The sequence below is a fragment of the Oculina patagonica genome, chromosome 7 (genome assembly GCF_052425735.1).
Source record: "Oculina patagonica isolate OP01 chromosome 7, crgOcupat, whole genome shotgun sequence".
Classification (NCBI taxonomy): Eukaryota; Metazoa; Cnidaria; class Anthozoa; order Scleractinia; family Oculinidae; genus Oculina; species Oculina patagonica.
The window spans coordinates 11,710,582-11,738,500 of NC_135764.1; the positions used below are offsets into that span (position 1 = coordinate 11,710,582).

The 27,919-nt window shown below is 41.0% G+C and overlaps 2 protein-coding genes and 1 pseudogene across 3 annotated transcripts; 2 read left to right on the forward strand and 1 right to left on the reverse strand.

Moving 5' to 3' along the window:
• The first annotated feature begins 1,213 nt into the window (after positions 1-1,213).
• On the forward strand, positions 1,214-6,748 carry LOC144660819 (uncharacterized; annotated as a pseudogene). Its single transcript, XR_013572167.1, has 2 exons — positions 1,214-1,416; positions 4,908-6,748. The product of XR_013572167.1 is annotated as an uncharacterized LOC144660819 (transcript).
• Positions 6,749-7,834: 1,086 nt separating this feature from the next.
• On the reverse strand, positions 7,835-13,771 carry LOC144660818 (serine/threonine-protein kinase Nek8-like). The gene is made up of 4 exons (XM_078521545.1): positions 12,776-13,771; positions 11,412-11,843; positions 9,735-9,853; positions 7,835-8,592 (listed from the first exon to the last, which is right to left on the reverse strand). The coding sequence occupies exons 1-4, from the start codon at positions 13,629-13,631 to the stop codon at positions 7,903-7,905; spliced, it is 2,097 nt and encodes a 698-aa protein (XP_078377671.1). The 5' UTR covers positions 13,632-13,771; the 3' UTR covers positions 7,835-7,902.
• A 41-nt stretch (positions 13,772-13,812) lies between these two features.
• LOC144660817 (coiled-coil domain-containing protein 13-like) lies at positions 13,813-27,621 on the forward strand. The gene is made up of 13 exons (XM_078521544.1): positions 13,813-14,087; positions 14,626-14,700; positions 15,289-15,394; positions 15,940-16,079; positions 16,465-16,542; positions 17,994-18,107; positions 19,161-19,265; positions 21,567-21,740; positions 22,573-22,749; positions 23,379-24,043; positions 25,198-25,308; positions 26,802-27,005; positions 27,367-27,621. Exons 1-13 carry the CDS (start codon positions 13,899-13,901, stop codon positions 27,530-27,532), a joined length of 2,304 nt encoding a protein of 767 aa, XP_078377670.1. The 5' UTR covers positions 13,813-13,898; the 3' UTR covers positions 27,533-27,621.
• The last annotated feature ends 298 nt before the right edge of the window (positions 27,622-27,919 follow it).

Here is a 27,919-nt window from a genome sequence, read left to right on the forward strand (position 1 = left end):
TATCCGGCTTCACATCCTGGTATTACTATAGTCGCGCGAAGATCAAACCGAGATCCTTCTCCTTATTTAGACGCTTTTTGCAAAGTTAAGGTAAGAAACCGTCCTTTTCATCCAGAAAGCATACACCGTGTGATGTCTAAATTATAAGGATCTCCAAAAGGTATTTTCTTTATAGATATTTATAGAGACTTATTTTGCCTATTTTTATATAACTTCCATGGATCGGATTATTGCCTGTGCGGAGCAATGCACGACCGCAAATACAGAAAATCGCTTGTGCCTTAGGTTGCAGCTAGCCGAGTTGTTACAAGAGAAATTACGTTATATCTTAAACTGATGGCTTTAAATGCAAATGCTTGTAGGCATTGAGGCTATTCTAGGGCCAAAATGTAAAATATGAAAAGAGATTATTAATATTCAAACAACAACTCGGTTTCACAATATCGCCCAGCTGCAGTTTATTCGGGGCCTAACGTCTATATTTCGGCAACCTCATTGTTTGTCCCTGAAAAACCCTTAGGGCGTGTTAGGGGACAGGGTACAAAGTGCGTATCTACAATGCATTTCTAAAGCTTTACGTAAACGTCGCTGTCAAAATTTTCGACCTCGTAACGACTAACCGTGAGTAAAACGGCAGGAATTTCTAAAGACATTTTGGTTAAAAAAAAAAACATTTAAAACTGTTTATTTAATTATTTTTCGACCGCTTACATGCACTGTAAAAGAGACCAGAGAAAGTAACTTAAGAGCAGGCGTGTCCCAGGCATTTGAATGCGGCGGTAAACACTTTGCAAGTAAATATCTGAAAAACCATATATTTGGACCACCGGATTGAAGCCATGATCTCTGCGATACTCGTGCAGTGCTCTGTCAACTGAGCCATCAAGCCAACTTTTGGGAGTTCGTAATATACCCGACGCCGATAAAGATATACAAGCGATAGGCAAAAACGAATCGATGAGAAAGTAAAGTGTGAGCGGGGCATCACGAAATTGGGTTTTGTTATCGCGACAGAAATTAACATACGATATTTGAATTTATTGCTACTAAGTTCGACCGCAACAATAATTGAGAGTCGTGCCTAAATTGACCCTTGGATTTTTCTGGATTCTTTCTATTTTCGACTGCTGCCTGGCTTCCATGGCGCTGTATTGTCACGTATTCATGCAGAACGTTAGAAGACACGCTAATATAAATAACAAGTTTAACACGTATTAATTGTTCAAGTGCCGATTAGAAGACACCCAGACTAAACAAGTTTAACATGTATTAGTTGTTCAAGCGCCGGTTTAGGTTTTGATTCCGAAGAACCCTTTATCCCTTATCATTCCCATTTTCCAAAGTACTAGGAGCGTTCATTTATCATCACTACTAAAGGCAACATTTTCATTGCGACGTTCTCTAACGTTTAGCCAGGTACGTGCTGTTAATCAAGTAGATCTCGATTAGATAAAATTTGACTCGCCCACCGGCTAACCTGCTTTTTCTGCATTACTATTCACGCGAATCGAAGATCAAACCGAGATCTCATTTTCTCTATATTTAGAGGCTTTTGGGAAAGTTAAGGTAAGATTCCCCTCCATTTTATCTTATCGAAAAAAAGCATTTACATATGATGTCTAAATTATAAGAATCTCCAAAAGGTATTTTCCACATACATATTCATAGTGACTTAATAATTTTGCCTATTTCCATGGATTTCATAATTTCTGCGAGAGGCGATAAATCGACCGAAAATGCAGAAGATCGCTTATAGCTTATGCTGTAACTGGCCGAAAATTACGTTATACCTTAAATAGCTTTAAATGCAAATGCTTAAAGCATCGAAGCCATATTCTAGAGCCAAAATCCAAAATATGAAAGAGGTCATTATCGATCATTAATATTCAAACAACAACTCAGTTTCACAATATATCGTCCAGTTGCTGTTTATTCGGTACCTAACGTGTAAAATTTCGACAAACTCTTTTTTTTTTAAATCCCTTAGTTCACGTTTTTTTTAGATTAGCAAAGGGCTTGTAGGTAGGGCTTCCACAGTTGCTCGAGATCCCAAAAGTTGCCCGAATTCCAAAGTGCCAAAGGCTCCAAAATCCAAAAAAGTGGAAAAGTGCCGAAAGTGCTCAAAAATCCAAAACGCTGCTCCATCGAGACAAGCTGGGGACAGAGTTGACAGGAGAAATAGGGGAAATGGGGAGAAAAGTGGAAAATCGATGACGTATGGATGAGAGGAAATGAATGAGTGAGCCGAAAGGAATCCAGATAATCCCGAAACCGGCCCGAATCGGAAACGTTCGATGCCAGACAACACGGAATCTCGGAGACGGAAATGCTCAAAATGCAACAAGGCCGAGAGGAAAAAGGCCGAAGGGGAAAAGGCCGAAACATGAAAAGGCCAAAAAGGCCGAGCAATGTGGAAAGCCCTACTTGTAGGGGGCAGGGTACAGAGTGTACAGAGTGGGTATCATCATGCCGCAATTTCTTAAAGTTCGCGTATACGTCGCTGTCAAAATGACCTCCAACGACTAACCGTGAGTATTAAAGCACAGGCAGTTTAACACGTATTTGGTTTTTCAAGCGCCGGTTTAGGTTTTGATTGCAAAGAACCCTTATCATTCCCCGTTTTCCAAAGTACTAGGAGCGTTCATTTACCGTCACTACTAAAAGCAACATTTTAATTGCGACGTTCTCTAGTGTTTAGCCAGGTACACGTGCAGTGAATCAAGTAAATAGTAAACAATTTATGACTGGGATAATTTGACGTGTTCTTAGGCAATAGCCAATCGGAATGCATAAATTGTTGTATATTATTATAGTTGTTGTATATTATTATTTATTTAATTATTATTATTATTTAATTTATTAATTTAACAACGAAAACGTAACTAAGAAGTGGGTCCTGAAGAGGAGAGGGGTTATTCCCATTTCCCAGCCCAAGCTTTACCCAAATCCTATTTCCCCTCTCTCCTCCGCAGAGGTCTCTTTCGTGTTTCGGGCTGGGAAATAGGGAGAGGAACGGGGAGAGGTGAAAAGTTAGCGCGCAGAGCCTGGAGAGAATCGAAACGAAAGCGCGCGGGGCACACTCGTACCCCGCGCTCCCCGTATTTTTCATTTTTCGTGTTTTCGCCTTCCTCCCCCCGTGTTTTTTCGCCTTCCCCCACGAAAGAGGCCCTCTGCGGAGGAGAGAGCCATTTCCCAGTCTTTTCTGGTCTTCCAGTTTCATTTTCTTCTGTGATTCCCAGTCCCACTGACCTAAACCCCATTTTCCCAGTGAAAAATGGGTTAACCCAGGAGCAAATCCCAAATCCCATTTTACCCATTCAGGCCCCTCGAAGTAAAATAACATACGTACATAATGCCTGACACAACATTAGAATCTTAAAACGTATTTCCGATATAAAGGGAAGCCTCGAGCCAAGCTAAGTGACCCATATACTGCCGGAATTTATCCCGGTTTCGATAGCATTAAGTGGCAAGGAATATTTCTACTCCCTCTGGATGGGATGCTAGTCCATCACAGGGCACCCCCACCAGCATTATTTCGCCGGTACCCACTTATACACCTGGGTGGAGAGAGGCACTATGAGAGTAAAGTGAACAGAACAGAACAGGCGACCCCTGCCAGGGCTCGAACCCGGACCGTTCGATGTTGAGTCCGGCGGGCTAACCATAAGGCCACGCGCGCCTCCCATATTTTCGATATATTCATAGTAAATATTGACATATTTTGCTAATTTTAGCGGATTTATATGATAGCGTCGCGAAAATGAATCGACCGCAAATGCAGAAAATCACTTTTTGCCTTGTGCCGGCCGCGCTGTTTGTATGTAGGTTAGAGCTCAGCTGTCAGCTGGTGTTTAAGCCAACTGTTTGGAGAATCAAGGCTATTATAGGGCTAAAATGTAAAATATAAGAGAGATCAATCGACAACCAATCGATGTTGAAAAGCCCTGTTTCACAATATATCGCCTCAACGCAGGAAATTCGGCTCCCGGCGTTTTTATGTTTATTTTTTTTTCGAACACTCCAGACCGTGTTTCATCACATTCCCAAACACCGAGAAGACAGTTGAAAATACAACACGCAGCGGAGTATTTTTTAAGAAATTCGAGGTGTTCGGATAGCCCATGTAACACTGTCTCGAGTGTTTGATATATCTTTTCAATCAAAACTATAACTAAGGAGTAAATGGAGAAAGAGAATCGTCAAAATCTATGCTCAGGCTATAGATCCATTTCTTTATTTTTACATAATGAATTCGAATTATTAACGAGTTTGGGAGGTTTGGCGGAGGCCTCAATTTTTGCGATTACAATTTGCTTGACTGAAAGCGAAATCTAGCTAAAAGATTAAAAAAACATTAAAAAAAGCAAAATGGAAAATAACGCTACCGATGTAACCTCCAGTCGATCAGAAAGTTTAATTTAAACGAGACACGCGTAATTGAGTACGTTACCATCTTAAAAGTTCAGTTATAGAGATTTATCCGTTCACTCTTAGAGCTCCATCTTTGAATGAAAAGTAGACCCATAGACCGATACTGAATCAATTACATCGTGCCGTCATATGTGTACGATCTTTTCTGCTGAAACAAAATAGAATTTATTCTACTCCCTTTCCAGACCTTTCCAGACACTGTGTTGTGATTTTCATTTACATACGGCACGTTTTCTGTCTGTTTTTGAATAATTATTCGCTGAGACCCTTGGCAGCTTTATAGTCCAATATTTCCACTGTTATATTGCTCACGTCGAAATTCAGTTAAGGATAAATGTGGCTCGAAAATTGATTTTGGAAGGAGAAGGGGAGAAAGAAGGAGTTAAAAATCTCTACTGATAACACTGTTTTGGCTGCTACTTGCATGAAAGGGTCTGAGAGGCAAATCAAATTTTTTTTTTTTTTTTTTGCAGAACATCTATCCTTAAAGGGGGGCACCGCTTGGTACTTCAGATTTCTTAGAAACTTAAGATTCGCCACTGCTTATATGTACTGACATGGCTAATGCATGACAGCCTTCGCCGAGTTTTTCCAAACTGGAGCTTAAGGAATATTAAATGAAAATTTATGCGACAGACTAACCGTTGCGTGCAACAAGCCAATATTTCTTTTGCTGGCCTCACGGAATACCTGGACACTTTAGCGACTTCGCTGAGCCGACTGAACATCGTACGAACAAATAGTTGTGCCGTTTCTTTCCATCGCCGTTGAGGCCTGGAGTTGGCACGACTAGTGCAACTGGTCTAAACATCGTGATGTCTTCCAAGAACGCTGTCACCATTGGAAGTCTTATTGAAAAAGACTTGAAGGAAGCCTATTTTCTTCCACAGAAGCCGTCTTCATATGGCAAAGGATACAGATTCTTGAACGATAAGAAATACCGAGTATTCGATTTCCCACCGTGTTCACTGAGTTTTCGTCGGTTTGGCGGTGTCGCCATTTCGTCATCTTCCCGCAGCCGGGAATGAAATTCCAATTATTTTGGAGTGCACACCAGAATCGTACTTGCAACAGCACTGGAAACAATGGCTTCCCGCTTTCCCTCCCGTGGTCATCAAATCACTGGACGAAGGACTGCAGGATGATATTCCACTCGTGACAACAGCGGCATTCCAAGGCATCCCGAAGGAAAAGCACAGCATAGATCCAGATATTTTGTATGAAGTACAACTCAAGAGCTCCATGTTTGACATAAAAGCGCCAACGCCAAGACACATGGACGAAAATGCCATTTCTTATCCTTGCATGGTTAAAGTCGACATGAGCTCGGGTGGGCTTGGCAACTGTCTCGTTAAGAACGAGGGCGAGCTATCTGCCACTTTGCGACAAATCAGAGAAGTGTGCGGCTGGAAGGGAGAGATTGTGTTCCAAGAATTTATCCCTGGGGTCAAAGAAGTGCCCAGTTTTCAGTTTTATCTGCAGAAATCGGGAGAAATCTTTTGGATTGGTACGACATCCGGGGGATTTAATGGGTATTCCTGGACTGCTGGAGCAGTGGACTGGGACAAGCAAGAAGAGTACGAACAACTTGTGTACCAAGAGTTCACTATACCAGTTAAAAAATACCTTCAAGAGCGAGGCTACTTTGGCCTGGTCACTTTTGAGGTTCTTATTACAGATCACGGCAAGTACCTGGTCGATGTAAACCCAAGAATTGGTGGGGATACCACACATTTACTACTAGCTCGTCACATGGCTTTAGATATTGGCTTGAAGCATTCAGCGATTTTCTGCTACAACAAGCACAAAACCACAGCTAAAAAGCTAGTTGAGAAGGCAAATGACATTAACAACAATGGCGAAGGAATAATTATTGTACTATCTGCCGCTGATGCGGACAAAGAATGCGAATCGTACTTGTCCATTTTTGCCAAGTCCTTGGAAGATGTGGCAACTCTCTTTCACAACCTGAACAACTGATTTCAAAATCCGTTAGGAAGGACTTTTTAAACTTCAAAATGACACGATGGTGATATTGACTTGGAAATCGAAGTATTTTTAGATAGTCCATTATATACCCAGGGCTCAAAATAATTTTCGGAAAGTTGACGGTCAGGTTGTCCGGCCAAACAGATTTTAGCCCCGTCACATGTCGTTTCTGACTGGTCCAAATATTGAAAAATAGCAATTTTAAACTACCACTTCTTCTGCGTGGCATAGAAAGCCCCGCTATTTTTTCACTGTTTTGGATGCAATTTTTACGATTAGATCACTTCTTGATGCCCTTCTGGTCATCATTTACTTTTTTAAAGTCCATGTATTGACGAGGGTCTCAATGGGGTTACCGTTAGGTAAAGGCAAAAATTTTTTGGTTATTTTTGAATTTTTTGTAATTTTAAAAATTTTTTTAAAAAAAAAAATTTTTTTTTTTAAAACCCCCTTGACCGGTCAAAATGAACGGAAAACTGAAACTTTGTCCGGACAAATTGTCTTCTTGACCAGACATTGTCCGTTGACCGGCCGTTATTTTTAGCCCTGTATACCTATCCGATTTTTATTTTCACAACCATAACGAAGAGAACATAAATCATTATTGTAATTTTATTACCAATTTCATTATATTTTTACATAATAAATCCAGAACATTAGCTTGTTTAGTAAAAAACCTAGTTCGCAGCCTCCGACCGACGTACGGAAGGCCCTGGGTTGAACTTCTGAATTTTGTCGTGAACAAACTGATTTCAAGTTACATATTGTGTTTTTTAAGCGTGTATTTTCCTCCTTTCCTACCAAATAAATGTCTTGAAACGATAAAACAAAAGAATGGTCAATATGGTCAACAATAGTGCCTTGAAAATTAAATTAACCTTAGCTTGCGTAGCTGGCGGTGCTACTCGCACGAAGGCAAAACTATATGGGCGAAGCCTGAGCACTGAAGGCGAAGTTCTGAGCAGAATGCCGCTCGTTTTCGTGAGTTGCCCACTGTTACTTTTACCGTCGCGCGAAAAGTAGAGCTTGAAATTTTCAATAGGAATTGAACCAAGTTTGCAAAAGAAAGTATAGTTTGGAACCGCAACATCGGAAGTTCACCGCGGTCAAACTCTCAGGCAGTTAATCTTTCTATTTCGGAGAGTTTCGTTTATATTAAAGAGAAAGTATCAGCAAGGATAGATAAAATAGTTGCTGAGTGTAAATATATTTCCATTCCCTCGAATAAGCGAGTATTTTTATTTTTTAAGCGCTCCGCAACCGAACCGAATATATTTAAATGGCGCCGACAAGTCCGTATTTACTTGTTTTCAAACACGTAGAACTTTTCTAGTAAAGCTCCAAAAGATTTAGTAAACCATTAGAATACCGGTTAAGTATCGAACTTTTAACAGTAAAAATAAGAACTTTATCCTCATTTTTTTTTTACATATTTCTATCGTTGTTTGACCGCGGTCGACATGGGAAGAGTGTTTCTATTTAAAGCACTTTTCCGCACACCATTGTGGCACTATGACTGCAAGACACAGATAGCACCTTTAATTTTTCAGGCAAAGTAAGGCACTTGGGTGTTGGACAATCCTCGTCCGACTGTAGTCCTAGACGTCCCCGCGCACCCTTGCCCCAGGCGAACACTTCCTTGTCATTGCTCACAGCAACTGTGAACGTGTCCCCGCAAGACACAAATGTCAATTTCTTGTTTTCCAACGCTTGTACAACTCGAGGCTCGCGCGAGCCTGCCTCGCGCTCGTAACCGAGCTGTCCAAACGAGTTGGAACCGAATGTCAGGCATTTACCGCTGGCCGTAAGCACTGCAGTGTGCGATGTTCCCATGGTAACAGATTTGACAGGCTCGGCCGTCACTTGCGGAGCAGTGATGGGTTTTAGTGTATGGGACTCGTCAACAGACTGCTGTTCCATGTCCAAAGCTAGCTTGTTACATCTGTTACTGCCGCAAGCTAACAGCCTGTCGTTGAGGGCTAATACGAATGAGCAATCCACTCCGCACTTTACAGCCCTCGCCGTAAAGCCAGCTTCGAGGCTCACTGGTTGCGGCAGCGCGTGCGACTGTTGGTTTCCAAGCCCCAGACGGCCGTTGTCTCCTCGTCCCCAGGCGAAGAGCTCGCGGTCGGCTGTCACGACCATCACATGGGAAGCACCGCAAGATACCTGTGTAGGGAGGGCAGGGGAGAAGTATGAGTGTATGTTTAGAGAAGGTAACACAACTTCAACGTATAAAAAAAAAAATAAATAAATAAATAAATATGTGTTTATAGTGGTCATGCACTTAGCTTCATATCTCAACGAGATAGCTAGTTTACAGGCATGCCACTGAAACAAAGGAAACAAATAATTTATAAATGAACATAACAAGGTTAAAAATCCCAACTGGCAGGAGGCAGACCAGTTGGCTATATACAAAGCGTGGTCGAGGATTTGAACTCGGGACAACCGAGAAAGAGCAACCGAGAATCCAGCTAGTGGCAAGGGCAGGCCTCGAACCGGTGACCTCCGGATTACAACACCAGCGCCCTAAACCACTCGGCCACGCTTGCCTCCGTATGATTCAATCGATAAAAGTTTCATAACACAGAAGCGTGGCAGACAGAGTCAGTCATAGATCAACTACAGTACAATTCCGGTTTCAAACACTAAGAGATTGTTTACAGGGAGAGACTATGTATCAGTCAGGCAGCAAGATCAAGATTAATTGGTGAGGGGCAAAACCAACTTGCAAAGTTTACAAAGCTGAGTGCAATCTAACAACTCAAATGCTTCATGAAAGATAGCACACATTCCCTGAGGAATATGTTTTGAAAGTTTTAAATTGTATCCATGATAGATGATACATGTTGCTGCACAGCCAATTAAATTGAGAGTTTGCCAAGTCAGCCACTGCACTGGCCTTTGCTAACAGCTGATAGACACCTTGCACATGCAGTGTTGTTGTAATAATGCACCTATCAATGTTAAGCTGCAGGGACAGGGTAGGCCGGGCATAGGAAGGGCATTTTAACTTAAAAACTGCAATAAAATTCTCTAAAATTCTGTTAGAAAGTCCATTTAAACGGTCAAAAGTCCCCACCAAGGGCAGACAATTGCAGCTGTGAAATTCACTGCCTATGCCCAGCCTCCCCCATCACCTGCAGCTTAACATTGATAGCTACATAATTTATTGGGTTGTGCTGCAGTTGGTTGGTGGAGGGTAGATTTTTATGAATACTTGTTATTACATGTCACTGAAGATAAGCCTACCCCCTGAGCCCATCTCCTCTCCCCCCCCCCCCCCCACTGTTAAGACCTGGTCTCACCTGTTCCACTTCAAATCCAATCAAAGCTTCCACTATTTTGGCCTGGACAACATCATTGTGGTTCCCATGCCCCAGTGAGCCATGCATGCCACTTCCAAAGGTCATGAGGATTCCACGATCTATGGCCAAAAAAAGACATAAAGTTAATGGTGCATTTGTAAAGCATAAATTCCTAATAATTGCCAGAGGTGTGGTGGCCTTATTAGCATGCTGCACTCTGGATTGAGCGGTCTGCATTCCAGCCCTGACCCAGGGGCACTGCATTGTGTTCTTGGAAAGACACACAGGAGAAGCCACGAGCCAAGTGGCCCACACTGCCGGAGCTTATCCCGGTTTCCGTAGCATTAAGCGGCTAGGAATATTTCTACTCCCCCCTGAATGGGATGCAAGTCCATTGCAGGGTTCCCCCCCCCCCCCAGCATTATGTCGCCGGTACCCATTTATACACCTGGGTGGAGAGAGGCACTATGAGAGTAAAGTGTCTTGCCCAAGAACACAACACAAGTGACCCCGGCTGGGGCTCGAACTTGGACCGCTCGATCCGGAGTACGGCGCACTAACCATTAGACCACCGCACCTCCCATGGAAAGACACACAACCCTTACATAAATGGGTACCAGGAAATGTAATGCTGGGCACAACTTTGTGACAAACTACCTTATTATAGGAAATTAACGCTTGTGTTACTTAAGGTATTTGAAATTAACGCGACTTAAATTAACGCGAATTGAAGAAAAAATTACTTCCCAATAAAGGAAATTAACGCGAAAGAGGGGGTAACATTTCAAAATAAAGGAAATTAACGCGACGTAAACAACAGGGACAAGTTTAGTTCAACACTTGTAGGCGTATAATCTTAAACGAAAACAATGTTCGTGGTACTTTTCCCACTTTGGGCGTTCTTCGCAGTATCAATGATAGTGGCAAGATAAAATTATGCTTTTTCCTTGGAGTCAAGAACATCTGGACTGTAACGAAAAATTGGGGCCAAAATGATGGAAATTAACGTCATGGAAATTAACGCTCCATTTAATTATAAATGATTATTATTATTATTATTAACGGCGCGGAAATTAAAGTTAACAAAAATTAACGCGAATTATATTAACGCGAAAATGTGAAATTTGCGTTAATTTCATGACGCGTTAATTTCCTATAATAAGGTAGTATCCCATCAAGGGAAGAATAGAAATACTTCAGGTTGCTTCATGCTATGGAAACTGGGATAGCTTAGCTCTGGCCTGATGAGCCATGATTAAAGAATTCTTTTTCCTTATACAAATGCTTAATGTCCTTTTCATTACAAAGGGATTGCACATAAGACTGGTCATAGCTAATTTTGGTCATTAATTTCAGTTGTGTGAGTCCGGGGAACATTGACATTGTTTGACATTTGTATCAATACCCACCCCAAGGAAGAACATTGGAAATTCCAGGGGATGGAACATTTCAAACGCCAAACGTTCAAAAGCTAAACTGGAATTTTAAGATGGGCAATAAACGAAGCCCTTCCATGGGAGGGGTGTGAATATTTTATTAAACAGCACATTCAACCTAGGTGCCTAATCCATAAATTATGTGAAAAAAATGAACATTAATTATTTGTCCCCAGCTGTTCTTAAGATGACTAATTATAAATTATGTGCACTGCACTGCACTTCACTGTACTGTTACTACCTGTCAAACAAGCTACAAACAGATCCCCACAGGACACCTGGACGATCGTCACTCCAGACTGCCCCTCAAGGAACCTGGGCACCCACATATCCTCCAGTAACCTTCCCTTGTCTGCCCCGTCAGATGAAACATCCACGGCTTTCTTGTTAGAGTCCCAGATGATCATTCTCCCGCCGCCAGTCACACATGTTTTGAGTGTCCTCCCAGATGCTACCTGCACCACATCTGAGTCATGTTGCGGCAGCGTGAGTTTAGTGGGTGTACTGATGCCACCACCCCAGTGGTACACTACGTACTGGGGCTCTGGCGTCTTGAAATCTGGAAGTCCCTCAAGGATCACAGATGCAGAGTTTGTGGAACTGGTGCGATAGATTTGATTGCCCGTGGGTCGATTGCTGCTTGAAGATTGTCCACGTGTTGGTGGTATGGCAGCTGTCAAGATAAACAAAGTTCTTCATTGAAAATATTGTTACCGATAGATACATTTCATTGGAGAATTGAGTGGAGTTACGGCTGAGTTTCAATAAAAACCAGTTTGGTCAAAAGGTGGTACGTACATGTACATAATGTTCAAAGTAATAAGGGGCATAACTTACAACATCTCTGACCACATTTTTGTTTTGTCCGACCAAAATGGTGACTTGGTCTGACATCTGTCCTTTTACAAAAGAATGATTTGCAGCCTTGCATACATAGGCACTGTACATAAAACATAACGTGCAATATGTGGAATAACCCTTTCTTACTCTCCCACCTCTCACTCCATGCCACAGGGTGGTATTAAGAAGGGGTCCCAATCACAAATCACAAGCCTGTTTTCCTTTAAATCACAAATTCACGGATCATGGCCAGATTTCAGCTGTTTTCATGTGTAGCACTAATTTTTGCACAAATCACGTCACGCATAACCCCTTTACCACCCTATCCCCACCATTAGAGGAAGAAACACACATCATCTTTTGGAAGCTGGGACATTTGTAATTTTTCCCCTCCACAATGTAATTCCTTTCCTGCAGACAATTTCTGGCGATCCCTTGTATTGCCCACCATATCCCTGGGGTCAGCCAGCAGTTGTCAATCCCAGGGGGTGCTGGTGATACATAACATCCCGCTAGGGGAAGCAAGTGATAGATAATTATTGTAGGGTAGGAAAAATCCCAGGTCCAATTACACAGGGCTAGTCAATTTTGCTCTTAGGCGTGTGAAAAAAAAAGTTTGGTGGCCCGGTGGCCAAGTGAAATTAGCCTCAGTAGCTTTGTGAGTATGGATAGCAAGAAAAATTTAAGTGCAACTAGGCAAGTGGATTTGAATTTTTTTCCTGCCACACATGTCATGTGTTGTACATGTAGGTGCAATTACATTACCAGATATCCCTGCCATGGGCCTTGGAGTTCTGTTACATGGCACTCGTCCAACATCAGTGGACAAATTAAACAGTGCATTTACTATGAGCGGCTGTGCCATGATCTGCCGAAGGGTCGGCCTTTTAGTTGGATCAACTTGAAGCATGCTGAGAACAAGTTTCTTGAAATCCTGACTATATCTTTCCGAAATAGGAATAAAGTTTGCTTTCATAATTTTTAGCACCAAAGCAGGCAGATTAGACGCCTCAAACGCTTTCTTCAACGTAGCTAGCTCGTAAAGAACACATCCAAGAGCCCAAATGTCGCTTTTTTGATTGTAAGGTTTGCCTTCGCATAGCTCAGGCGAAATATAATAAGGGGTACCTATCACGGAATCTGCCTCTTTTTTGTAAGTCAATATTTTTGATATGCCAAAATCTCCGATTTTGACAACTTTCCTTGTCTTGTTCAACATGATGTTCTGAGTTTTGAGATCTCTGTGAAGGATGTTCCGTTGGTGGACATGATGAATTGCCAACAAGATCTGCGCAAACAGTCGTATAATCTCGTCTTCGTCCAAAAGCTTGCCTTCGCGATCTTCGAGAAAGTTATACATCGTCCCACCTTGCGCATATTCCATGACAATCATCAATGCCTTTTCCTCGAAGAAACTCTCAAAATAGGCGATAATATTCGGATGTTTTAGCATGGACAACACTTTCACTTCATTCATGGCGGCCTGTCGTTCTTCTTTACTCATATCTTCGACGGCAATTTGCTTGATGATGAAATGACATCCATCGGAAATGCGTCGACACAGATACACAGTGCCAAACGCACCGCGGCCGATACTCCTGATTTTCTCGTAATTTTCCATGCTTATCTTAGCTAAAATGAGTTAGACCTAAGAGGCCTGTAGTTGCTTCTAAGCTGTTTGACTTCTTGAGAAGAAATCGAGGGCAGAGATTAGAGCAGTTTTACATCACAAGACGTAAAAAAATCTTCCGGATCGAAATCTTGTTTTGCGCGAAGAACCTCGTTTGGAAGACGAGGTAGAGAGGAGTCTGGGCACGACAACTTTGTCTGTTGCCAACAAATATGTCGGACAAACACACGAATTTACCACCGAAAATCTTTTGAAAATATGAGCTTGGACACCTCCGAATCGCTGCGGCAACAGTTACAGTTAATACAGGAACAGCAGCAGAGAAAGCTTCTTGCCAGAAAGCAGCGGAAGACAAAGAATTCTGAGAAAACAACCAAAGAAGGTGAAGATGTAACGGAAGAGAATTTTTGGGGACATGACGGACACAGTGATAATTTAGATTTAAAGGTTTGTACAACTTAATGGCTTAATTGATTAAGTATTATTTTTTCCGTCTCCCTGGAAATCATTTGAAGAATATTTAAAGCAATACTTAACAAGCTTTTAATAGAAATGCCGAACTTTCAGAGAATGATGAATTGAAAAGTTCAAATGAGAAATCTCTGGAGAGTATAGTTCTAACTGCTCTCATAAGCTTTCTCATTTTGAACTTTTCATTATGATTTTCTGAATTTCTGATATTTCTGTTCACAGTTTACTGAATACTACTTAAAGAGTTCCAAAGATTTCCCTCTAAGAAACAGATTTTGACTTCAAAATATCACATTTCTTGGTCATGATTTGTAGATTTCAATCCATTTTGTTTGTTTCTGTTTTTAAAGGTTACTTAATTATGATTAATGGCAGCAGTGCAAAATGCAGTCATTGGGTTTGAACTTCAGAGTGCCTGTTAGTGAAAGGCGCCTTACACTGTATTTTTTTATAATGATACTTATAATGATCAATTATTTTATGCTCTACTTGGCCTCATTTTGGTAATATCCAGCTTGATGCTGTGGTGCCAGCTGGTGGAGATGTGTTCATGCAAAAGGAAGTTGGAGATCTCAAGGATGCAATCAGGGTCAGTCACTTAAAAAAATTGATTAAATACACATCGATTTTGTCATTTTTTGTAATACGGTGTTATTAGTTATAGGGAAAGTGGCTCAAATTTCTTTCTTCATTTATTTAATGTTTGACTCTCATTTTGCATAGAACAGAGAATGCTTAAAGTGACAACAGTAAATCTTGCTCCTGGCATTTTATCATTATGTTAATGGAGAGTTTTACCATGTGGTATTCTTTTGTGAAACTTTCAGTCACATTATCTCATCCAAATAGATAACCCCCTTGGAAAGTTTTTTTGAAAGATAAATTTCCATATTTTCCATCCCCCCCCCCCCCCATTTTGAATTCTATATCTGAAATTGCTGAGTGGATAAAGGCAGCTGCCGTAATCAACTAATGCAACACCACAATTCACAGTAATCTAGCTTGGCCCAGTGCCCAATCCTAGTGAGTGCTTTATGTTAAATCCAACAATGCTTACCATAATAATTACTCCATGCCCTCCACTGCAGTTAAGCTAATGTCTTGAATTAAACGACTTAAGAATTTTATAGTACATGCATGTAACAAATGCGTAGCTCAAGGTTCATGTACATTGTAGGTTTTGAAAGATGAGAATGGCAGACTCTACAAACTTCTTGGAGAAAAAGATGAAGAGATGAGGATTTTGAGAAAAGCACGAGATGAAGAGAAAAGGGCTTTGGCTGGTGAGAATAAGTTAACATGTTTTTAAAGTTTATCCCCAGCAACATGTACAAATTACGGTAATAAAAAATGTTCCTAACAGTATTTGTTGACCAAGTGGGACTGAATAACTAACTACTAACAGCTTACTATCGACACCTTTATGCTATACAGCAGGACATGCCCACTGTCAATTAATGATAATTATGTCTGTTGAATGCAAAGAATGTCTTTCTAAACAAATGCAATCTACACTGTACATCATGTACATTGCACATATAAGTTCACAGAGTTGTAAATGACCTTCTTAAAGCTCAAAAATTCTAGTCGCCATGGTGACTTAAATAGTCTTAACTTGGAGGGTTGAGTACTTGATTCTGTTTGGTGTCTCTATTTGAAACACCGTGAATATTTGCAGGAAATACACAATGTACAGTAATAATGATTTGGTTGCACCAAATTTGTCAAATTCTAGCCACATAATTTTACATGTATAACATTTTAACGGTGTTGTCAAACATTCTGACTATTCATTCCTGTAAGTTTATTAACATGATTGGTTTGTCAGGTACTGGGGTGGCTGCTGACACTGCTGCTGGTAGAATCATGGAACTTTCAAAGAAGAACAGAGAATTGACAGCAGACTTGGAAAGTGAACGCAATAAACTACGCCAAATGGCAAAGAAAATGAGGGAAATGGAGAGACAGGTACAGACTACATTAGCTCATTCAGTTGACAAAATGTAATTTGTATTCAAACTGTGTTAAAACCTCAAAAATTGTGGTCACTTGGAACTTGTCATCAGTGGTCAACTTTTACAGTTTGTTTTTCAAGCTAATCTTGTGAAAATACACGTATTTCGGTATGGGGGAAAGTCAGTGCTTCAATGGATAACAGACGTACAGTTTTAAAAACATTTGTAATAATGGCAGTTCCTTTTAGAAAGACAAGGTCTAACTTTGCTCTCCCAAGATAATTTCAATTATTTTAGAATTAAATCTTTGTATAGCACACTACTGACAATTAGTGCATTACCTTGTAGTAGCTTATTGTATCCATTGTTTAATTCAATTTTTTTCACTGTTTATTCAGATGCTATCATCAGGAATTATGCAAAATCAGCCTGGTGCAGAGCAGAAAAATAAACCCAAGTCAGCAGATTCAGAAAAGGTACTTGTAAAATAACAATTATAGCTATGTATATTATTTTATTATTGAACATCTTTTCATTTTGTTGATATAAAGGATAATCACAAGATCTACACACCCTCTTTTAATAGAGTGTGTTCCATTAATTAAATGCCCGGGGGGGGGGGGACTCCCATATTAAAGGGACGGGGATGCTCGTCGGAAATTTGTAAAAGAACCCCTAAAAGAGACCAATCTGGGCGTGGCTAAAGCTATTTTAAACCCCTAAAAGATACCAAAATTCGGAAAAAAGAACTCATATTTGTTGTTTTCTTCGTGTGCGACCCTAAATGAGACCCTGACAGCTAAAAATATTGCCATTTTCCCCAGAACACCCTAAGCGAGACTCAACGTCCGAAATTTATACCCCTAAGCGAGATGACGAGCATCCCCGTCACTTTCATATGGGAGTCCTCCCCCCCCCCCCCCCGGGATTAAATGGTTGCCAGAAATGAATCTATAAGGGGGTGGGGAGGGTGGGGTGGCAAAAATAAATGAGGCTGATCAACATAGAAAATGTGGCAAAGCTGGTGTCTGTTTCAAAAGAAAACTCTCTGCACAGAGGGTTTTCTTTTGCATCAGACACCACCTTTGCCAGATGTATCAGTTCCCCATATTAGAGAACTTGGATTAATGAGAGAATAACCACATTTATTTAATTTTAATCAACATTAAAGTTAAAGTAACGGCTTGACAATTTTTTAGTAATAAAATTGTATTTGTTTTGGTGTCAAACCCTTGTTTTCCTTGCTTTTTTGATTACCCCCATGCATGTTGAATATTTTCCTTACCTCCACCATACATTTCAAATCATCCTTCCTAATATACATAACATGCCAAAGCGAAATTACCTGTGTTACATTAACATAGGAAGATTGCATAAAAAGGATTCCCACAGACTCTGTTGCAGGTTATCCCCATCATATTTCTCAAGTTTCTTCAACCAATTGCTTCAGTACAATGTCCCAATGTCCCTATCAGATATCTTGGACCACTTCTATGGTCAAAATTAAGCAAAGAACTGAAAAACTCGCCGACTGTGGCTGCATTCAAAACTAAAATTAGAAAACTCAATCTATCGGACTACGTGGACAACAATAGTAACTGTTGCAAACTCTGTTGCGCATAAGACATTGTAAATATTAGTTTTTAGTTTTTAGTTAAGTGTTTTAAATATATTTTTTAGCTTAGCATTATTAATAGTATTTTAGGTATTTTAATTGTGTCCCCAATTAGTCCATAAGGGCTAAACACACAGACACGGTAATAAAGTTTTTATTATTATTATTATTATTATTATTATTATTATTATTATTATTTACACAACTTGAGAAAATGATACACTGCACATAAGGGGCCTTGCCAAGAAAAACACATGTACATGTATCTCTGCCTGCACAGCAAGTAATCTTTCCTTCATTTGAACTGTTTAGGAGAATTCTGAAATGACAGCCTTGCAAGAGAAACTAAGCCAAGCAAACAATAAAGTGGCAGAGTTTAGGAATCAGTGCGATAAGCTGAAAAAAGACTTGAAGGTTGCACACAAGGTTAGCAAATAAATAACAGTCGGGAACAAATTAAAATGATCATTTGGAATGGTGACATTCCTTCTCCAAGTACTGCCCTCAGAGAGCACATGGCATTGGTCACACCAGCATGCTATGTGTCGGTGTGACTTTCTTGGGGGAACAGTTGCAGATGCACCCCTGAGACCAGATAAAAATAATTAAATAAATGTAAACTTGAAAGAGGTTTTGCTGATGGGAGGTTGGAAATGTAGTGTTTGTGTGTGGCTGTGACCACAACATTTCATGTATGCTGTGACAAAGGGCTTACACTCAAAACATCAGGTTTTCAAAATTGCTACAACGTTTTATTTAACTTTGTTAAATTCCAGTTGATAATCAAATAAGTGTTTCACTTGCCTGCCAACGCAGCGAGACAGTTTCTTTAGAATCTGAAACTATTACTTTGTGACCATGAAGTAGCCTCTTATGTAAAGTGTGACTTGCACATACCAGTATATGAGAGGTGTCCGTTTACAGCAGTGGTTTCACTGAACTTGTAGGTGCTCGTGCTAGTTTTTGAGTGGATCAGTTGAATTCTTTAATACTTACCGGGGTAACAAAAATAAGTAAATAAGGCAAGTCTAGGAGAAACCAGAAGGGTCTCGAAAGTAAGCAGACATGCCTTTTTGAAATGGTGGTAACTTATTTATGAGAAGTAAGTACTGTACATCAGTACATAGTATACAGTTGGAACCCGATAACTCAAACTCTGAAGGGAAACGAAAAACGGTTCGAGTTCGGGGTTTTCGAGTTAGCCGAGTAAAAATGACTGAAAGTGGGTCCAAGGGAAATGGAAGTTACCAGTAGTTTGAGTTAGCGGAGTTGTTCGAGTTTTCCGAGTTCGAGTTACCGGGGTTCTACTGTATACACATACTGTTGATTTGACATTCAATAACTATTAGAACAGAACATAGAAATCAAGGAATGTGGGTCCAGCAGTAGCGATGCATTACCAGCTGCTTGTATACTGTATACATGTGAATTTCTCAGCATTGAACCCCTTGGTCATTACTTGTCATTAAATCTTGATAGGTTCTTGCTAAGGAAGTTGGAGATGGGTTTAATATCACTGCACTGTTGAATGATTCCAGTGGATGGAGAGGAAGACAACAACAGATTACTTCCCTGCAAAACAAGGTATAGTTTGAATTGAAAGAAGTGTTATAGCTGGGTAGAAATATGATTAAGATGTTTATCAATCAGTGACACAAACTGCACGAAAAAAAAAGAAAAGAAAAGAAAAGGCAGGTTAATGCCTATCTTGGATTAGACATTTAAATGTATCAAAGTTTCAATCCCTAATTACCTTATTATAGGAAATCAACGCGTCATGAAATTAACGCGAATTTCAAATTTTCGCGTTAATTTAAGTCGCGTTAATTTTTGTTAACGTTAATTTCCGCGCCGTTAATTAAGTGGAGCGTTAATTTCCATGACGTTAATTTCCATTATTTTGGCCCCAATTTTTCGTTACAGTCCAGATGTTCTTGACTCCAAGGAAAAAGCATAATTTTATCTGCCACTATCATTGATACTGTGAAGAACGCTCAAAGTGGGAAAAGTACCACGAACATTGTTTTCGTTTAAGATTATACGCCTACAAGTGTTGAAATAAACTTGTTCCTGTTGTGTACGTCGCGTTAATTTCCTTCATTTTGAAATGTTACCCCCTCTTTCGCGTTAATTTCCTTTATCGGGAAGTAATTTTTCCTTCAATTCGCGTTAATTTAAGTCGCGTGAATTTCAAATACCTTAATTAACACAAGCGTTAATTTCCTATAATAAGGTATAATGTGTACAGACGTTTTTCAGTGGGTTATGCAGTCTTTGTTTGTTAGGAATCTTAAAGGGTCTTGCCAACCATCTTAAGGTACATGTATCTTTACCGCTCCTGCAAAGATTTTGCAAAGTTCTTTTCTAACATCATGTAGACCTTTGTAAGTCCCTGTCAAATCAAGGAACCTTAAAGGATCTTTCAGAGATCATTATTCCTGAGGATCATTGACAGGTCTGTGTTACTTTCTAATGGCTAATTAAAAAGCCTAAACGTGTGCAGTATACGTACCGACCCTTTATACTACAATCGCGTCAAATGTGAAAATAACTAAAAGTGGCTATAAGCCACTAAACTCGGAAAAGTTATTATGAAACAAGAATCGAAAACAACAAACTGACAAATAAAGGTTTGCTAATACAAATGATGTTATACTTTTCAAACTTCTGTTTACTTCACTTTGATTGTCATCAAATACTGATCGAGAGCAGACCGAAAGGCCAAGAGATAGAGTTCCCATCTGTTGCAAATTGATTTCTTTCTTTTTATTTTTCCTTTTTGTTATTTGAAGGTAACGAATAATAATAATAATAATAATAATAATAATATCATTGGCTATAAGTCGAGCGATTTTTTTTTTCACCAAATCGTACTGAAATAAATTCATCTTTAGCTGAGTGTTTTGGGTTAGTTTTTTTCTAACTGGTTCTAAAAAACCAAAGGTTTACGGTCTCGGCTTATAGCTGAATAAATATCATAATATTATTTCAAGAAAACTGACATTAATACAATATTTCGGTTGGTGACTAAGCATGTTAATTTTATGTAATTTAACAAGAAATCTAGGTATCAGAGAAAAGGCCTAATTCACTAGAGGCCTTAAAACACTTGCACGCATTGCGTGCATATGTCTAACAGGAAACGAGTGAAGGAGTGATGGAGTGAAGGAGTGAATTCACTTCGCCCACTACAACTCTTTTCCGAGTTAACAAGCACATCCTCGTCACATAAAATATGTATATAAATGTAACTACATTTAGCTTTGTTTATAGAATAGTTGTGGTATTTTAGAGTCCAAAGGGATTAAGCAGTTGACATGAATTAACATCAGAACATCAGAACAGAATAGGTTGGAATAATCGAGGCATTGACCTTGGTACATGTATTACTTGGATTGTTCCAAGTAGTCATTAATCAATCAACAACTTTATTAATGTGTCAGTACAATTCTAGCCGAGAGTGAAACACTCTCTACTAATAGGGGACACATAAAATAATAAAAAGACTTAAAATTGATATTTACAAGAAAACAGACTAAAATTTAACTACGCTATTTACAAATAATTTCAATAACAATTTTAAAATAAGTTAATTTGTATTTAAAATAAATCATGTTCTACATAAAACGCAGTTGTCACATCCATGTTCAATTTTCAGTGAAAGGTTAGTTAAAGTGATCTGCCTTTTAAAAGATTGCAGAGACGGTAAGTTTTTAAGTTAGTTGGGAGTCGATTCTTGTGGAGGGTCGTCATGTTCAGAATTTACTAATAAATGATAAATGTTATCAGTACTTTCATGAGGAGGGGGTCATTTTCAGGGACGGTGGTCGCTGCTTTCGAACTGAGCTTTACGGTATTATAATGCATATTGGTTATTTCACACAGGTTTCTGAACTAAAAGGTCAGCTGAGTCAAGTTGCACGGAGCGGTTCGGCGACATCCAACAACATCCTCATGAGATCAGCCATGATGTCACCGTCCACTGCTCCGTCACAGTACGATGAAAAACACCGCTCAGTGCTGAAAAAGATCGAGAAAGATCGTAGGGAGGCACAAGAGGTTAGACAAGATATTTTCACTCTACCGAACGGTACTGTGCACCATATAACGTTGTCACTAGACAAAGTTCTCTTATTTTTTCGACACCAGTGCCGGGTTGTTCGAAAGCCGATTAACACTAACGCAGGATTAAACGTTAATCTAGGGTTCAGTTTCTCCTATATAAAAGTGTTTTTATTGTCTACGTTTCGTTGATGCGATGTTGAGATAATTCGAAGGAAAAACTGAACGACAGAAAATATAAACAGAAAATCTCACTGAAAAGTTTAAAAGCTGCAATCAAAATTCGCGCTAATCCTGGATTAGCTTAATCGTGCTTTGAACACAGTTCTGAAGGTTTTCATTTGAACTAGCCAACCAAAGTACAAGAACTGTGAGAGGCCGAGTTGTTAAAGGGGGCTTTGACACGGATTTTTACAGATTTTTGAAGAGCCAAAATTTATATTTTTGTCGTAGGAAACCTAAAACTAAAGGTACATTTTTATAAATGATTGTTATATTAGAGCACCTAAACTGTTGGCTGCGGATGACTTGGATGGAAATGGATTACAACTTTAAAAATTAAGGCTAAACCTTTCAAGTTGTTTCCCCGAAGTGAAGTGCGAAATTTCGTTCAGTCATGAGAAAGAGGCATAAACTACTTGTATGAAAATACAATAAAACAAAAGGGACAACAGAACTTTTGAGTTCTGTATTCTCTGTATTTAAAATAAAATACAAGGAAAGATTGGATCAAGTCAACGCCCTTCTCTTCCCCCCCCCCAAAAAAAAATGCTCCGTGCTGTTATTTGCAAGTCAGTTCATGGTAGTTAATTTCATTGCTTTTCATCAGAAAACTCAAGCCGAGTTAGAGAGTCTGGACCAAGAACATTCCAAACTACAACAGAAACATGACGCAGCTAAGGCTCGCAACAAGGTGCTGGCCAGTGAATTGAAGGGACTGAAGGCTCAAGTGCAGACGCTGCTGGAAAAAGGCGCTCATGATGATGAGCTTATTGCCGCACTAATGGTAAGGTTAACATGTTAAGAGTGGAGCTGATGCCACTAAAAATCAAACAGCGCGATGTGGCTAGTCTCCTAGGCAACCCTTGTTTAATTAACAATTGGATTAACAATCTGGATGTTGGATTCTGTGCACGCTCATGTATAATGATTGCGCGGCTCCTAGCTATGTTATAATTTAGGTTGTCCAATTGAAAAAGACCTTAACTTATTAATTTTCCACCATAGAAAAACACAAAAGAAGTAGTAATTAAGGTAAAAATAAACATGGATGTCAACGGTTATAATAATAATAAAAAATAATAATAACAACTTTATTAACGTGTCAAATCTGTAGTAGCTGAGGGGAAAAGTCCCCTCTACTAATTGTGGACACCGAAGAAAGATTACAGTGAGGCAGATAACGAACTATAAACTTGAGAAAATTGAGTGAGACGTAGTTCTTCTTATGGGCTAAGACGTGACATCGAGTAAAATGTTATTTGGATCCTCCGCATCGCTTCTTCCCATTTTTGAAATTTTGGTAAAGACATCCCATCCATGTAAACAGATTTTCACAAGAGACGAAATAAGTTTGGTTTTCGAGCAAAATTGTGTTGGATGCAAACAACACTTACCTGTCATGTTCTTTTACAGAGGGAACAACAACAGCTCAAGAGTGCAGCAAGCAAAAAAGAAGCTCCCCCGTCCCCAAAGGCTGTGAGTAAACCACAGGACAGGGCCCAAATAGAGCATCTGAAACAGGCCTGCCAAGAGCGGGATGGACGAATACAACATCTAGAACAAGAACTTGGAAAGGCAAAGCAAGCACTGCAAAACACGACGGAAAAGTACAGGGAGTTATCAGAGCGCGAGACAAAATCTGTGGCGTGCAGCACGGAGGATTTACTAACTAACGAAGAAAGATTTGACAGAAATACATCAGGCTATTGCGATGGAGATTCGGTCTCTCAAGGGCCCTTTTCTGGAGGAGAAACGCCTGTTTATGGCCCCGTAAATGGTTCTGTAGAGGGACCATTGTTTAAAGAGCCTTTCGCAGATAGATCCGAGAACTTAGGACCTCAAAATAACGGGCACATACCACATAGGAGACAGGCGACTCCTTCGCAACACCAACCCGAAGGACCCAGTAGAGCTCAGGGTCCTTCCGTTCCAGGCAGCCCAGCTCGACGGCATGTGATGTCAAGAGGAAGCGCGAATGGAACGTCGGGAAGGGGTTCTGCGCAGGGATACCAGCTTCCTCCCACACCACCCAGTGGAGGGCGTGGAAGCAGGGGACGCAGGAGTAGTGCTGGAGGCAGGTACTTGTAAATCGCTCACTTGTTTTAAAGCTGTGTGTCGTAATTCTAAAATATACCAGCCACTCTGCACGCTAATACCTGCTGTGCAATAAAACAATAACAACAAGACTGAAAAACACGTGATCATTGGCCTAGCACTCAAAGGCAAACAGTTTTAGCAGTTGAAAAGGCGGGAAAAAATTTCAAGCGCAGAAAAAAATTTCCACACGGTCAAGCGCGGGATAAAATTCCGGCACCCATGGCAAGCGCAGGCAAATGATTCCACCCGTGACAAACGGGGGAACCTTTGCGTTTCAGCTAGGTTTGGAGAAATTCTGCTAGTACATTAATTTGGAAATTGGCTTATTCTGTCTGCTTTCTACTCGTAGTCCAACGCAACAATAGCTATTCTGCTTAGGAAAAACCAACTCTATTAGGCTCTCATTAGCCTACTAAAAGCGATTCTTCTTTTACTCTTTGCGAGGACATGCAGCTTTTTCGCTTACTCTACAAGCAAATCATGCCTCTTGGTGTTGCGCCGCAAAATGTAACAGCTACGGGAAAATGTAACATCAACGCGAAATGTAACAACTTTCTAACGCGATTTGTAACAACTTTTTAACGCCAAATGTAACAATTTTTTAACGCGAAATGCAACTACCCAAAATGTAACAACTCTGTATCAAAAGAAAATGTTGCTCTGTTGAAATAAAATAAATGACAGGCCTGCACTATTCTTTACTTTTGTCGAGTCGGACTTTACTTGGGTCGCACATTAAGATTGGCACGGCTGGACAAGAGGAATAGTTTGTTGAAGTTCCTTTGCTTGTATTTCGATTCCAGAGTTGTTACATTTTGCGTTTGAAAGTTGTTACAAATCACGTTAGAAAGTTGTTACATTTTGCGTCAAAAGTTGTTACATTTCGCGTCGATGTTACATTTTTCGTCAAATGTTGTCACATTTCGCGTTGATGTTACATTTTGCGTTAGTTGTTACATTTGCGGCGTAACCCTTTTTACTGTTCCCCGGGATCTGGAGACCCCTTCTTTAAGACCCTTATAGGTGAGGCCTGTTGTACGTGTGTGAAAAACCCCGCCAAACCAGCGCATAGTTGCCTTTTAGCTCTTTTTTAAACACATGACCCTGAATTGTATTCAATGTGTAACTGTTTCAGTGAAGAAATCACTTTACTAAGATCCCAAGTGCAGGAGAGCAAGTCTTTGTGTCAGGCGGCTGAAGTTGAGAGGGATCGGCTGTTAGAACTGGTGACTCTCTTGCAGAGAAGGTGAGCTACATGTCTAACTACAGGGGGGGGGGGGGACCAGAAGAACGTGGAGTGAGGGGAGGGAGGGTACGGCATTGTCGGCAACGTACGGAGGATTGAAACGCGTACAATGTTTAATCTGCTTCTTTTCCTTTCGAGTGGTGTAGCGTAGTATAGTTTTTATTCTCCTCGCACCAAAGAGTAAACATATTTAATAGCTGTTTACATTTGCTTTTCTAAACCTTTACTGCTCCTTTTCCTTTCGAATGGTGTAGTGTAGTTAAGTTTATATTCTGCTCACACCAAATCTTAATAATAATAATAAATAATAATAATATTTGTATAGGCCCTTCCATACGTTCAGGGGCGAGAGGATACGAAAAAAAAAAAAAATATGATTAGGCCTCCAGTGTGAAAATGAGCCCGAAGTGACGAGTGAGGTGGAAGGACACGCGGGGGGCAACAGATCGAGACAGGCGACAGAGAGATGATAGTTGCGGAGGGGAAAGATGTGGTGATGCATCAGGGAGAGAAGATTCGTGCGGAGGGAGAGACGAAGAAAGGTGGGACGAGACAGTCGTGAGAGGAAAATGAGCAAGATGAGGAGGAAGTGAAGAAGACGACGGAGTATGCTCCGAGAAAGACAGTTCCGACCCGCAGGGGAGTGCAGGGACATGCCGGGAGACGACTCCGCGAGACCGGCGGCACAGGAACCCTCAAAGGTGGTGGGGCAGAGCCGCCCAGCAGCAGGAAGCACAGCACATGTAAAGGAGATGCGGGACGAAGGAGAAAGAGGGAGCGCAGAAGAAATGAGACAGACGAGCCCACACACGGGGAGGGGAAGGCCCCAGCACGACGGGGAACGCCACAGCAAGTCCTGCACACGAGAACTCCCACAACACTGCGACGGGGACGACAGAGTGCCGACGGAGAGAGAGGAGAGAACGGGGACGGAAGGGGAAGGGAGGGGAGAGAAACGGGCGCAGAACAACGAGAACACGAGCGCCGGGGGGAAGGAGGCAGACGAGCCCCAGGAAAACCCAACGGCAGGAGGCAGACCAGTGGCAACACAAAGCGTGGCGAGGAGGAACGGGACAACAAGAAACAAACCAGCTAGTGGCCAGGGCAGGTTGAACCGGGGACCCTGGATTACAACACCAGCGCCCCAAACCACTCGGCCAGGTTTGCCTCCTAAGCTGATAAAAATGAAATGTGTTTATTTGTTACGAGCGTGGGACAAAGAAAAATCTAAGTCCCCGACAGGATTTAAACCCATGACCTCCCAGATACCGTTTGGGCGCTCTAACTACTAAACTACGGAGAGACTCTTGTTCAGCTAGGCCATTTACTAGGCTTATAAGGAGGTTTAAAAGCTGTTTATATGCTGTTAAACGTCATTGAGGATTTTTTTGCGCAAAGACGTCCCCTATAAAAGACGTGAAAGATCCTACAATGAGAGACTACTGTACCTAAATCAACTCGATAAGTAAAAGTAAAAGTATCCTTATTTTTAGAGTCGATGAAGCTAAAGACAGTGAATTAGAGGCCACCAACAAGTGGCAACAGGAGCGACGCCAAGTGGTGCACATGGAAAAACAGCTGAGCCGAGTGCAGTCAGGACAGGGTGTGGCCAAGGGGAGGGGGAAAGGGTACAGTACAGGGAGTGCGGCACAGGAACGACAGGCAAAGACGGAGGACGTGGACGAGCTTGCGACTAGGTAAGGCAACCGCTGGCCGTACGTATAATGTGGTAGGAATAAAGGGAAAAAATATTAAGCAGAAAGTACGCTTCGGGAGACGAAGTCGGGTGGCTTGGGCAGGACTGATGCTTTAATTATTTTCAGTGATTTTAAGAATTTTATTACGAGCTTGAAAGAGATTGACCTAGGTTGTGAACAAATTAACTTGAAAACAAATTTGATCTGCAACATGTACATGTGATTTTGTCCCTGATACATGTTGCTTGCGACATGGCTCTGAAACATGTCTTAGCAACATGCCCCTGCAACATGCCCCTTCTTGTTTAGGCAATTTGAAGCGCCTCGTCAAATAGGACATGTTTGTCTTTTATTTTCGCAGGCTGGCTATCCAAACAGACGAAAACGACGCACTGAAAGAAGCGCTTAGTTCAACACTAAAAGCGAAAGAAGAGGACTTGAAATTTTACCAAGAGATGATGGATCAGACCAAGAAGATATTCCTACAAGGACTGAGGCAATTTAGACAGAACTCTGCACCCAGCTAACTTACAAGCGTTTAGGACTGTGGATTGTATATATATTATGTAATGTCCAATTTAAGCACCTGTGAATAAAATGTCATGATAAATACTTGAACTTAGTAATAGAAAATTCAGAAATTTGTTTTCGTCAAGCTTGTGTCACCTCGAGACCCGGGGTGTGGGGGGACTGCAGGGACAAGGGTGGGCGGACCAGGCGCGCGGGACGACACGACAGTCGAGGTGCCTGAGGACGGGAGGTGACAGGAGGAGACGTCGGGCGGGGAGGAGAAGGGGAGGACGAGGGGGAGGGGGGACGGCCGGAGCCGGGCCACCTGGGGAAGGTGACGACAGCGACCCGGGGCGGGGGGAGGGGCGACGAGGGACCGCAGGGACGTGAGGGGGGAGACCCGA